The sequence below is a fragment of the Eptatretus burgeri genome, chromosome 11, assembly GCF_056783735.1.
Source record: "Eptatretus burgeri isolate ZD-2024b chromosome 11, Ebu_testis_v1, whole genome shotgun sequence".
In the NCBI taxonomy this organism is placed as follows: domain Eukaryota; kingdom Metazoa; phylum Chordata; class Myxini; order Myxiniformes; family Myxinidae; genus Eptatretus; species Eptatretus burgeri.
This window is the reverse complement of record NC_140971.1, coordinates 55,603,238-55,616,876: the sequence shown is the minus strand read 5'-3', so window position 1 is coordinate 55,616,876 and position 13,639 is coordinate 55,603,238. Positions and strand designations below refer to the sequence as shown.

General features: G+C 45.9%; 1 protein-coding gene across 3 annotated transcripts in view; it reads left to right on the top strand.

Annotated features, from left to right (window-relative positions):
- The window catches only part of LOC147017107 (transmembrane protease serine 6-like), an 85,047-nt gene that overhangs the window by 4,464 nt on the left and 66,944 nt on the right, over positions 1 to 13,639 (top strand). For all 3 annotated transcript variants that reach the window (XM_085846490.1, XM_085846489.1, XM_085846487.1), the window contains exon 2: positions 8,966 to 9,067. In XM_085846490.1, coding sequence (XP_085702616.1) covers positions 8,966 to 9,067 — 102 coding nt within the window. The remainder of the gene's footprint in view (positions 1 to 8,965; positions 9,068 to 13,639) is intronic.

Below are 13,639 nucleotides of genomic sequence, written 5' to 3'. Positions count from 1 at the left end.
TTCCCTCACGATTACCTCCTCCCTAAGCCCCTCAACCTCCAATAGAACTCTCTCTGGGCAGTGTCCGGGCATTGTTTAGTATGACCCGTTTGAATGTGCTTTTTTAACATCCCCAATTTCGTTCAATCCTGTATGTACTAATGCCAGCATAAGGGCACCATTCCCACCCCTCCCCTGCTTTCCTACAAGTCCCCCATCCTCTTTGCTCCTTCTCTGCTCCTGGAGTGTATATCAACGTGTGGTGCGGCCTCGCTCTCCCCCACCCTCCCAACCCCCTTTCCTTGCTCTCGCCTTCTTCCTTGCTCTCCATCACTTCCTAGTTCCCCTTTCCTCACAATTGTCAGGTCAGGCCAGATTAGATCTGTAACTTGCTACAGGTACCATGTAAACCTGTACTCACCTGTTTCATGGTCAGGTTGTCGAGGACTAAACCATCTCCCCCACCAGGTTTCCTGGTGAGGAGGGGACACCCAGCAGGATTAAAAACAAAAGCTATCAAAGGGCGGAGCAGCTCCTAGTAAGCCAACGGCCATCCATATCTGGTGCCCAACTCTGTCTGTGGACATCCGGCAGTTGGGTTACTTTTTTTTTAGGAGGTTGGTGTCAAGATTTGCACTCTGGCCACCTTAAAACCCTTCATTCCACAAAACATTCTCGAAGCATAAAAAAAAATCTGAAAACCCACTCCGTGGGAGTACCTCTTGTGCAGCTGCTCTCTGTAGGGCAGCTCACCAGATGATGGGATTGGGGAAAAGCCTTCGGGACCCCCACTCTTTGATGATAGGAGGAAAACCACAGGGTAACCTTCCTAGGTCAGATCGCGGTCGTGTGTGTCAGGGTGGTGCTGAGGTGTCGTCCACCAGACGGCGGTCCCTTCGGGTGGGTGCCTGGAATATCCTATCCCTAAGAGAAGATTATCACTTTTTTTTTCTTTGTTTTTTGTTAATGTTGAAGGCTTCAGTCACCGAGTAAATAGTCCTCATCAAGGCGAAGCCTGAAATAAAAGAACTGCATTGATAGAAAAGTAAGGAACGAGAGAATAGTCTAAGAGTTTTTGAGGAAGTAAAAAATCATTTTTTTGAAAAGGGGAAGGTCACAACTGTTTGGGAAGACGTGAGAAGGTAAAGAGTTCCAGAGTTTGGCAGTGGAGGGGAAGAAACAAACATGGTAATGGCCCACCCTTGAGTTGCCAATGGCCACACGATAATCATGTGATGTCGTGGCTTGTCGAGTATTCCTTTGTCTCGCTAATGGTGGAGATACACAAGCAGCAAGTTCTTGCAAGCAGAAACCGAAGTAATATCTGTAGAAAAGAGAAAGAGCCCACTGTGTGGCCTAATTTGAGCGGGTCGAGTTTTGAGATCACATTGGTGGAGTTGAGAAGTCGAATAACTTTGGATTCAATTCTGTCCAGTAAGTATGTGGAGCTGGAACCTCTCCAGATGTGAGAGCAGTTCTCGACGCAAGGACGAATCAATCCTTTATAGAATTGGAGCAACTGTTCAGAGAAGAATCTTCAACATCTGAACAGGACTCCTAATTGCCTTTTTCTGTTATCATCTGAGGTTCAGAGACCGGATTGCGGCGAGATCATGGCGGGTGGTTACACCTACTATTGGTCTGGTCGCTTTGATGGTTACCATGCCCAAGGAGTTGCTGTAGCTGTGTCCAACAAGATAACTCCAATGATACTTGAGGTAACTCCGGTCAACGAGCGTCTTATGAGACTAAGGATTCATCACTCCTTGGGTGTCATTTCCCTGGTCTCTGTTTATGCTTCGTCTGAGGCGAATTATCTCACCATCAAGGACGCATTCTGTACCATGCTTGAGTCTGTGGTTGATCAGTGCCCCAGACGAGATACTCTTCTATTCTTGGTGGATTTCAATGCATCAACTGGAACTGATAGGGATGATTATGACACATGTGTTGGTCCACATGGATCTGGAACTGTGAACCAGAATAGCACTGTTTCTTGACTTTGCAAGAAGTCATGGACTTAGGGTAGCTGGTTCATGGTTTCAACGCCCACAAGCTCATCGCTGCATTTGGTATTCCAACGCTGGTGTTTTGGCAAAGGAGATTGACCATCTGCTCGTTGATGGTCGCTGGAGTATGATCCAGAACTGCAGGGCCCAGAACTTGTTATAGCAACTCTGAAGTTTCAGCTTAAATCCGGGAGAATGGTACCATCCCAGCCTCAGCTGGATGTTGACAAGTTCAAGGGTGAGAGGGTAGCTGAGGAGTTTGTCAACAGGCTGAGTGGGGATTTGGGGGGTCTGGGTGCTTTGCGGAATCTTGAAGAGTTGTGGAGTGCCTTCAAAACCACCATCCTTGATGTTGCCAGTGGATGGCTTGGATCTCACCGTAGGGTGAAGAAGAATTTTGTTTCTCAAGGGACACTGGATACCATTGACCAGAGTTGCAGGGCCAGGCTGAGTGGCAGAGCTGAATGTGGAAACACAAGCTGCGGTGAACCGTATTAAATGGGGGTACAGTTCCTGGGATCCGTGGCCTCAATGGTGGACTTCTCAAGGCTGGTGGAAATGCTGTACTTGTGTTGTTGCATGCAGTTCTGTGCTCTGCCTGGAATACAGACAGGCAACATCCCAACTGACTGGATGAGGGGCCTTGTTGTCCCTCTCTGGAAAGGAAAGGGTGATCGACAGGACTGCAACAGCTACTGAGGGGTGATACTGCTCTCATTGCCGGGCAACTTCTTTGCTCGGATAATTATTGATCGGGTTCGCCACCATCTGCTTGAGCATCAGCATCCAGAGCAGTCAGGCTTTACACCAAAGCAGTTAACGATTGGCCATATCCTTGCTCTTTGGGTCCTCACTGAACACAGATAAGAGTTTCGGCAGGGGCTGCTTGCAGCCTATGTTGATCTCTGCAAAGCATTTGATTCAGTGAATCGGGATGTCCTCTGGAGGATTCTTGGTGTTCGTGGGGTGCCACCAAAACTGATCGATCTGATGTCTAAACTGTACTCTGGTCCTGAGAGTGCTGTGAGATGTGGTGATAACATCTCTGAGTTATTTCCTCTTGTTACTGGAATTTGTCAGGGGTGTGTACTGGCCCTCACACTTTTCAGCACTTGTTTGGACCGGATTCTGGGGAGGACATCAGAGAGATCAAGCTGCTGTGTATCGTTTGGGAATGTCATGATCTCTGACTTTGATTTTGCAGATGATGCAGTCGTCTTTGCGGAGACTCTCGATATCCTTTTGGGGGTCCTCGAGGTGCTGAATGAGGAGTCGGAGCGCAGGGATTACGGGTTTCCTGGGTCAAAACTAAGATCCAGGCTTTCAATGACATCTTTGATGCTGCTCTGTTGTCTGTACCTGTTTGTGGTGAGGATGTTGAAGTCACGGAGAGATTCACTTCCCTTGGCAGTGATATTCATGTCTCTGCTGGCTGTGAGTCAGAGGTCAATAGACGTCTGGGTCAGGCCCGGGGAGTCATGGAGTCACTCTATCATGAGGTGTGGCACTGCTGGTACCTGTGCAGGAGGACGAAAGTCCGAGTCTTGAGGTCCTTTGTGCTTCCAGTCTTGCTCTATGGATGGGAGACTTAGACTCTGACCAAGGATCTGAGATGGCGACTTAATTCCTTTGGCACCAGATCTCTTCTGATAATCCTTGGCTATCACTGGTCGGACTTTGTGTCCAACGAGCGGTTGTTGAGAGAGCCTCAAATGAGATTTGTTACCTGCATTATCTGTGAGCATCAGCTGCGGCTGTATGGATATGTGGCTCATTTTGCTGACGCTGATTGTGCTCACCAGATTCTCTCAGCGAGGGAGTCTCATGAGTGGAGGAGGCCAACGGGCTGACCACATTCCTCGTGGTTGCAGCATGTTGATCAGCATCTCAAGTAGATGGGGATGGGCCAGGCATCTGACTGGGGATGGCCAGACGGAGGCCGCTGGTATACCGGCGGAAAGCGGACGCAGTGATCCCCTGCTCTGGGGCATGCTCCCATACCTTACCTGACCTTTCCTCACCCCCCCCCCCACTTGCTCCCCTACCCCTTAATCGCTCCCTCTAACCTCCCACTCCTCGTCTTAATATTCCCATCAGCAAAGCGATGGGTTTTGTTTGCTCGTATTTTATAAACAGCAAAAAATTCCATGAAGCATTTTTATGTGAATACCATGTCCCTTGGTCAAGAAGATGACAAAGTTGTGTGCTCATTGCAGTGAAGTACAATATGAAACTTCTGTTCCAAGCATACAAACTGTCAGCAACTTTGTGTGTAACTTATTCATTTTTTACAGAACATTATATGCAATTTAGTTTGTATTATTTAAAAAAAATAATTTTGGACCATCACTGAGATGGAATAAAAGAAACACTTCGTATTCAGGTAACTTTCAATTGACAAAAATAATGTTTCACTCCAAAAATATGTACAGTGTCGATAGAAAGTCCACACCCCCTTTCAAATTTTTCATTTTTTGTTGCCTTATAGCCTGGAATTAAATTGCATTAAATCAGGCTTTTTCATCCTTTATTTACACATCGTAACCCACAACTTCCAGGTATAAAACAAATTGCACAAATTTCAGAAAATTAATTAAAAATACAAAACTAGAATATCTTGGCGAGATAAGTGTCCACCCCCCTTTATAATAGCAATTGTAAATTAGCTCAGGTGTAACCAATCACCTTCAAAATCACACACCAAGTTAATTGGCCTCCACCTGTGTTAAATTGTAGTGATTCTGATTACAGTAATCCCCCACTATATCGCGGTTCACCTATCGCGCCCCCGCTTCATCGCGGTTCACCTATCGCGCCCCCGGTTCATCGCGGGTTTTCCCTTGGAACCTAACTAATTTTTTCTGCGGATTCCCCCGGTACATCGCGGTAATAATATATAAAATATAAATTATTTAAGCAATAAATTATAACACGTGGTGCTCGACCGGTCACACAACGCACGAGACAAAGTTTCGCTTCTGAACTTCGAATATTTTCTACGTTTTTTCTCCAAGCCCTAAGATGCTGCGCAAATGCCCTGCACCGTCTAAGGCTTCTGGCAAGGAACCGAAGCGCCAGAGGAAGGTCCTGACGCTCCAGGAGAAGGTTAAAGTGCTCGATATATGCTTTGGGAAGGAAAAAGGTTTACCGCGGTTGGACGAGCACAGCCAAACCGACGAGACCAGACAAGTCGATCTCCGGCACCTCGAACCCGATCATTGCCAAGCCGACCAGACCAGACGAGTCGATCTACGGCACCTCAAACCCGATCATTGCTAAGCCGACCAGACCAGACGAGTCGATCTCTGGCACCTCGAACCCGATCATTGCTAAGCCGACCAGACCAGACTCGTCATTTTTTTGGGGAAGGCATCCATTCGTCGCGGATTTTCACGTCTCGCGGGGGGGGGTTTGGAACGTAACCCCTGCAATAAACAGGGGATGACTGTATTTCAGAATAAAATAAGCTTTTCCTGCAGATTTCCTTTGCTGGGCAGTGCATTTCACAGCAAAGACTCAACCATGAGAACCAAGGAGCTTTCAAAATACCTCCTGGATAAAGTTGTGGAAAGGCACAGATCAGGGGATGGGTATAAAAATATTTCAAAGCCCTTGAATATCCCTTGGAGCACAGTCAAGACGATCATTAAGAATCATGAGCCAGGGTTCTGGCATTCTGTTGTAACTAGCCAGGATAGAATACCAACAACATGACTAATTTAATGGTGCCATGGGTTTTCTTGTGACAAAATAAAAAGCTTTTCACTACAATTGACACTTTATTAAGCTAAGTCACATTGATTTGTGCAATCATACATGTGATGAAGGATAATTAATTTGTTGAAGATGTGTTTTGAATGTGAATTGATGATGGAGGAACCTGTTTTCTGGATTTAAAACTGCAATATTAAACTTTCCATACAAAGGAAATGTCACATTTTTGCAAGTATTTCAAAAATATTTACGGGTAAAAATATTGCAGGTAAAACTGGAAGGGCACTCAGTGGAGTGCATACCCTCATCATGCAATGCCTGAACCAGTCAAACATATCAGGCCCAATAAATTTTTGAGATATCATGCGATATATCGTTTTTGGCCCAATCTCTCAATGGTGAAGAATCACTTTAAAAAGTAAATAATTATCGTATCTGGATCTGGATTCAGATCTTCACCAAAATCGAATCAATTCGATATATAATATAACACAACCTCCAGACATACAGACAGTGGTGACAACATAATCTTTGGTGGCGGAGGTAATGAAGTCGACAATTGCAAAAATCCCTGGGTGGAAGGAAGGCATGTCCCAGAGCCGCGTCTAGCAGGACATCCCCATTCCCCCATCCCATTTTTGATGATGTTCCGATGCCCCTGATAATGATCTGATCTGATCTTACTCCGTTGAGCCGATAAACCAGTGGAAAGCAAGGATTTACATTTTGCACTCCCCATTTGACCCTGTATGACGACACTGCAATTCCAGGTGATAATTGTGCAATCATTATACAGTCAGCTTACAGTTCGCTTGGGCTCGCATTGTGAAGATTGTAGTAAGATGTTTGAGGTGTGTGATTGAACGAAGATAAAGTGAGTGTTTATGAAAAGGAAACCAGTTTCTTTGTTTTTACATATTCTGAAGAAAACTGGTTTTATAACCATTACTCAGAGGAAAGTACTGTTGCGGTTGTGGAAATTCGCAAACCACCATTCAGGTCCCGTAGGTGAGATATCTCTGTAAGTACATATGTAGTTAGCCCCAAACCCGTTGTTTAGAGGGAATAAATGTGATTCATTCGGGCTGCGACGCTTTGAGATAGCCGTTTTTCTGTTCTATCTTTATTTTGAACCAACCACGCTCCAACCATCACACAACAACAACAACGCCAACAGCCACGATCTTTACCTTCACAACTCGCTCCCGCAAACATCGCATCACCGCCATTCCGAACGGCACCATGGCCATAAACCACCACCATAAACCCTCCACCACCTTCACCTCTCTCCTGCGGCCATTCCCGCACCACCTGTGAGCACCGAGCGTCGGGCTGTCCTGGGCTCGTACAAGATACGCGCCGAGCCGCGAGTGCAAAATGCGGCCTTTCCGAGGAGAATTCGGATCAGGAATGCTACACGCCCACTTCTGATCCGTCCAATCAGCAAGCGCGAGGCGGTTTGGCCCCGCCTCCAGGTGCGTCTGTGTGGAATCGAGATATGCAAATTCTAGGATCAGGGGAGATTCACGCCCCTTTTTCTCCGTCCAATGGGCAAGTGTGGCTCCGCCCCCGAGCTCGTTCTGATCCGGAAATTTGCATATGGGTTCTCCTGCCAGCCTATAAAGCGCCGAGTGCAAGGCGAATCTGGGCAGAGTCGGTTTTGGAAGAGCGGAGAGTGGCAGAAAAGCGAAGAGAGTTTAGAGGCAGAGTCAGTTTTGGAAGAGCGGAGAGTGGCAGAAAAGGGAGAGTTTGGGAGCGCGGAGTGGAGTCGGGAGGCGAGGGCGTCCCGGTGGTTTTCGGCAGTCAGCTGAGGAGAATTGGGGGAAGAGTCCGAGGAGCTCGGGTCCGAGGCAAGGAAGACGGCGGTCGGCGACGAGCTCGCGGTGGAGTCGCTCGTCACGGGACCCAAGCAAGCCAGCTATCCTCTTTCCCCAGAGCATCAACAATTCCCCCCTTCCCCCCCCCCCGCGCTGAGATAGTGCGAAAAGGGTGCCCCGTTCCCACCCCACTTCAAGCAGCGCCAACGAAACCTGCGAAGGAGCGCGGAGTCGGGGCACTGCCACTCCGCCACATTTGCGGCTCATCACAAGACGCGGGTAGGATCCACCCGGTCTCACGGTCCACAGGGCCCGTCTGCCCCCTTGTCTTTGAGGGTGGCCCTTTTCTTTTGCTTTTGAGTAAATGTGTTGTCGGCGCCGTCTGTAAAGTAAAACTGTGTAAGTGTTGCCGTGTGCTCGCGTAGTCGGTAGTAGATCTGCATTGTTGTGTTTCATTTGTTACATCTGCTTTTGGTGCATAATTGTTGTAATTGTATATGTGTGCTCTCAGTGTGCCGCGGAATAAATGTGCATTATGTTGAACTGTTTTCCCGTTTCGCTTCGTCTTTTCTTTAGTTGAATCTCCATCTTGCTTCACGTACAGGGTTGGTAGTGGGCTTAATCCGCCCGATAATTAATCGGAACCGTCGAGGCCGACGATAACACCGCTCGGTTATCCCAATAGTATGGAACGGGTCGCTTAAGTGGCCCGTGTCCGGAGTCGACCTGCGGCGAGGTGCGATCGCCCGGTCTACCCTCCGCGTGGGTACTTAGGTAGGTCGAATTTGGCGAACAACCCTATCCCACGCGGGGGCCGATTGGCACGATCGTGGTGAGGCCGAAAGGCCCACCCGTGACGAGCTCCCGGCGTTAGTCCGAGAGGGTCACAACAGAATTGTCCGTCCGGTGGGCGACGTGCCGCGATTCGAGTTACGTGGCCGTTCGCACGCCGGCGGGCGCGAATTCGCAACAATAAGATAAATCATGTTAATAACATGCAATCACATGTGACCCCATTTCTAACAAAAAATATAACAAAACTTGTCTGTCATCGAAAGGTTAACTGAACACGTACATCAGGTTTAAAAGAGAAACGTCCAACTCTGAGTCAGGGTTCTGGCATTTTCTTCCAACGAGCCAGGATAGAATAACAACAACCTGACTAATTTAATGGTGCGATGGGGTTTCTTGTTACGAAATATAAAGCTTTTCACGAAATATAAAGCTTTTCACGACAATTGATGTAATTTTATTCAGCCAAGTCATGTTGTTTTGTGCAATCATAAATGTGTTGAAAGATATTTAATTTGTTGAAGATTGATTTGAAATGTGAATTGATGATGAAGGAACCTGTTTTCTGGATTTAAAATTAAATAATAAACTTTCCATATTAAGGAAATGTGCACAACTTTTCTTTCCTTTGCTTTCTTTCTTTTGTCTTCCAAGGAGAACCTGCTTCAGAATTCACTCATCTCGTGGAAATAAACTCTTCCATAAGTACGCCGACAACTCCATCATCTCTCACAGAACAAACAACAACAACAAATGGTACAATCTCCCAAAGTGTCCCCTTCCTTTTGTCGAGGATGATGTTCTGAGGACCAAGTTGTGATGCTTTAATGTTTTTGTAACTGAACCATGGAGGTCCTTCAATTGTCTGAAATTTTCTATCAGATCTGTTGATCATTGTTATTGCCATTATCACCATCGTTGTCGTTATTCATCATCTTCACTGTTTGTCATTCTTGTCATCATAATAGTCATCGTTGGTCATTGTTGTCGGCATCATGTATGTTATTTATGTTGGAAGTTGGAAGTGAATGTTATTTCATGATGACTAATACATTCTCAGGAATTCTTTAAATAACATGTTACATAATATAAATATTTGCAACTTTTATTTTATATATTTTCTCTTCCAAGGAGAACCTGCTTCAGAATTCACTCATCGATTGTAAATGAATTCTTGCATAAGTACACAAAGCCTCCAACTATAGCAACTCTCACAGAACAAACAGCTATAAATGGTACATTCTCAAATTCACAAAGTATCCCCTTCCTTTTATCCATGATCTTGTTTTGAGGACCAAGTTGTGATGGTTTAATGTTATTGTAACTCATCCATGGAAGTCCTTCAATTGTCTGAAATCCTGTCAACTCTGTCCAGTCCAACTCACCTGTTTTTCTTTGGTGTTGCCATTGTTGTTGGTCATCATCATCGCTATTTGTCATCATAGCCGTCATCAATTGTCAAATGGTATTTGGAGAACAATGTGGTCCATGTAAGTAGCACACTGAGAACATTCCAGCCCGTATCTACGGATCCAGTCCGTGAGGTGCTCTTTACAGTGAAGTCCTCAAAATTCTCAAACTGAACTGCACAGTACCAGTCACCTCAGCAACATCCAAGCTAAATCATTCAGTTTGCGAACAGTGAAAAACTACCTGATGTCAACCATTAGCCAACAAAAGGTGAACAATGCTCTGATCTACCACGTCATGAAAGATCACAGAGCCAAGATTGACATATTGGCATTAACAAATCTTTCTTTTTTAATCAAGAAAGTAATTTGAGGATGAAATACTTTGGCTAATTTGACTGAAGTCAAACAAATTCAGAAAATGCGTAAAGTATGTAAAACGAAGTTTTGAATTTCTGAATTGCTCACCGAATTTTGCTGAAATATAGAGCTTTCAAAAAATGAAATAGGGAACTGCATCTATCTATAATTCCAGCAATCTCTGTGTGTGTGTGTGTCTGTCTGTGTCCGCTGTTTCTCGACAACCACTGATCCGATATAATTGAAACTTGCCAAGAAAATTGCTGGGTACCTGCGTATGTGCCTTTTCAAGGTTTGATATTAATCGGACAAGTGGTTCCCAAGTTATAGCCATTTATTTACCAAACCAATGACAGGACACGTTGCTGCATAGGCGTGGCCGATGGGGAAAGGGCGCCATTTAGGCCTACATCACATTTGCCACAGCGGCCGTGGGGTCTCCAAAATCTATGGCCACTCACAATTATACGGCGGCCACAGTATTTCCACGGTCACACAATGTAGCAGTCACATATGTTTTTATTTTTCTGGGAGATGCACGGCGTATTTAGAAATTGTGGAGACCGAAAACGTGGGGTTGCCGTATGATCTTTGATTTGTTGTCGCACGGTGACCTTAAGGGGGCTCTGCGGTGGCTATAGAATTTTCAAGGCAGACGCAAGGTAGCCTCAAGGTGCCCGCAAGGCGACCGCAGGGGGCCCTAAGGCGAACGTGCGGCCAGACGGACGGTAACGAATGGGTTAGATTTTTTTACCAGTTTTTTTTTTTGGCTTGTCGAATTGCTACGGCGAACGTTGAAATGAAAAAAGTTATAACTCCGCGTTATAATTCCACAGCGACCCTTACGGCCTGTAAAAGATAGCCAAACAGCGTAGGGCCACCCTGGGGCCACTGCAGAAACTCGGCGGCCGCCACACGTTTCTGTCAATTCAGAGGGCGTACAGCTGCCGTATCCTCGCCTTAGAGCAAATCTGACTTAGGCCTTAGTTACCAATGACAGGACACGTTGCTGCCTGGCCGTAGGGGAAGAGATCCTCAGTTACCAATGACAGGACACGTTGCTTGGCGTTTTGCACCCACAGTATCTATCTTCTATCTATAATTCCAGCAATCTCTGTTTGTTTGCTTTTTCAAGGTTTGAAATTAATCGGACAAGTGGTTCCCAAGTTATGGCCAAGTTCGAGCACGTTCCCCATTACGGGTTACAACGTACGGATTTCCGGATAGTGATGACTTATTCTATTCTAATTTCTCGATTTCTTATGCGCATTTTTAGACAAACACAATGCCCCAATCCAGTCGTCGTTTACAAGAGTGAAGGAACGGCCTGTGTGGTTGTTTGAAAGTTTGTTTTTTTTTTGTACCTACGGGCACGCGAGAGCGAAGGAACGGCCTGTGTGGTTGTTGTTTCTGGCACGCGGTTTGAAAGTTTTTTTTTTAGTTGTTTTTTTTTTGCACGTACGGGCACGCACTAGTTCACATCATGATCAGCCACATATTTGATATTTCCTCTGAAGTAGTTGAAAACCTGAAATATTTTACTTATCCCCACCCCCCCTTCCACCTCACACCACAAAAGTCCATAAAATGTGCTTGAGTACATAAAATGAAGCCTAGATTTCCAAAATTCCCTGAGGTTAGGGCCATGCCCTGAAGCCCTGCGAGCAGGACATGCCTCCTGCACATGTAGGTGCAGTAATGATGGTCACATTTTTACAAGTATTTCAAAAATATTTACAGGTCAAATAATTGCAGGTAAAACTGGAAGGGCACTCAGTGGAGTGCATACCCTCACCATGCAATGCCTGAACCAGTCGAACATATCAGGCCCAATAAATTTTTGAGATATCATGCGATATGTCGTTTTTGGCCCAATCTCACAATGGTGAAGAATCACTTTAAAAAATAAATAATTATCGTGTCTGGATCTGCATTCAGATCTTCACCAAAATGGAATCAATTCATCCTTGTCAGGAACCCAACCTGCCCACCAAGTTTCATCTGAATCTGCCCACAACTTTATGAGATATCCTGCACACAAACAAACAAACAAACAAAAAGACATAGAGGGGTAAAAATATACCTTCTTGTGAATATAATATAACACAACCTTCAAACATACAGACAGTGGTGACAACATAACCTTCGGTGGCAGAGGTAATGAAGTCGACAATTGCAAAAATCCCTGGGTGGAAGGAAGGCATGTCCCAGAGCCGCGTCTCGCAGGACATCCCCATTCCCCCATCCCATTTTTGATGATGTTCCGATGCCCCTGATAATGATCTGATCTGATCTTACTCCGTTGAGCCGATAAACCAGTGGAAAGCAAGGATTTACATTTTGCCCTTCCCATTTGACCCTGTATGACGACACTGCAATTCCAGGTGATAATTGTGCAATCATTATACAGTCAGCTTACAGTTCGCTTGGGCTCGCATTGTGAAGATTGTAGTAAGATGTTTGAGGTTTGTGATTGAACGAAGATAAAGTGAGTGTTTATGAAAAGGAAACCGGTTTCTTTGTTTTTACATATTCTGAAGAAAACTGGTTTTATAACCATTACTCAGAGGAAAGTAGTGTTACGGTTGTGGAAATTCGCAAACCACTATTCAGGTCCCGTAGGTGAGATATCTCTGTAAGTACATATGTAGTTAGCCCCAAACCCGTTGTTTAGAGGGAATAAATGTCATTCATTCGGGCTGCGACGCTTTGAGATAGCCGTTTTTCTGTTCTATCTTTATTTTGAACCAACCACGCTCCAACCATCACACAACAACAACAACGCCAACAGCCACGATCTTTACCTTCACAACTCTCTCCCGCAAACATCGCATCACCGCCATTCCGAACGGCACCATGGCCATAAAGCACCACCATAAACCCTCCACCACCTTCACCTCTCTCCTTCTGCGGCCATTCCCGCACCACCTGTGAGCACCGAGCGTCGGGCTGTCCTGGGCTCATACAAGATACGTGCCGAGCCGTGAGTGCAAAAGCGGTCTTTCCGAGGAGAATTCGCATCAGGAATGCTACACGCCCACTTCTGATCTGTCCAATCAGCAAGCGCGGGGCGGTTTGGCCCCGCCTCCAGGCGCGTCTGCGTGGAATCGAGATAGCAAATTCTAGGATCAGGGGAGATTCACGCCCCTTTTTCTCCATCCAATGGGCAAGCGTGGCTCCGCCCCCGAGCTCGTTCTGATCCGGAAATTTGCATATGGGTTCTCCTGCCAGCCTATAAAGCGCCGAGCGCAAGGCGAATCTGGGCAGAGTCAGTTTTGGAAGAGCGGAGAGTGGCAGAAAAGAGAAGAGAGTTTTGAGGCAGAGTCAGTTTTGGAAGAGCGGAGAGTGGCAGAAAAGGGAGAGTTTGGGAGCGCTGGGTGGAGTCGGGAGGCGAGGGCGTCCCGGTGGTTTTACAAGAGTGAAGGATCATTGTTATTGTCATTGTCACCATCATTGTCGTTATTCATCATCTTCACTGTTTGTCATTCTTGTCATCATCACTTTTTGTCTTCATAATAGTCATTGTTGGTCATTGTTGTTGGCATCATGCATGTTATTT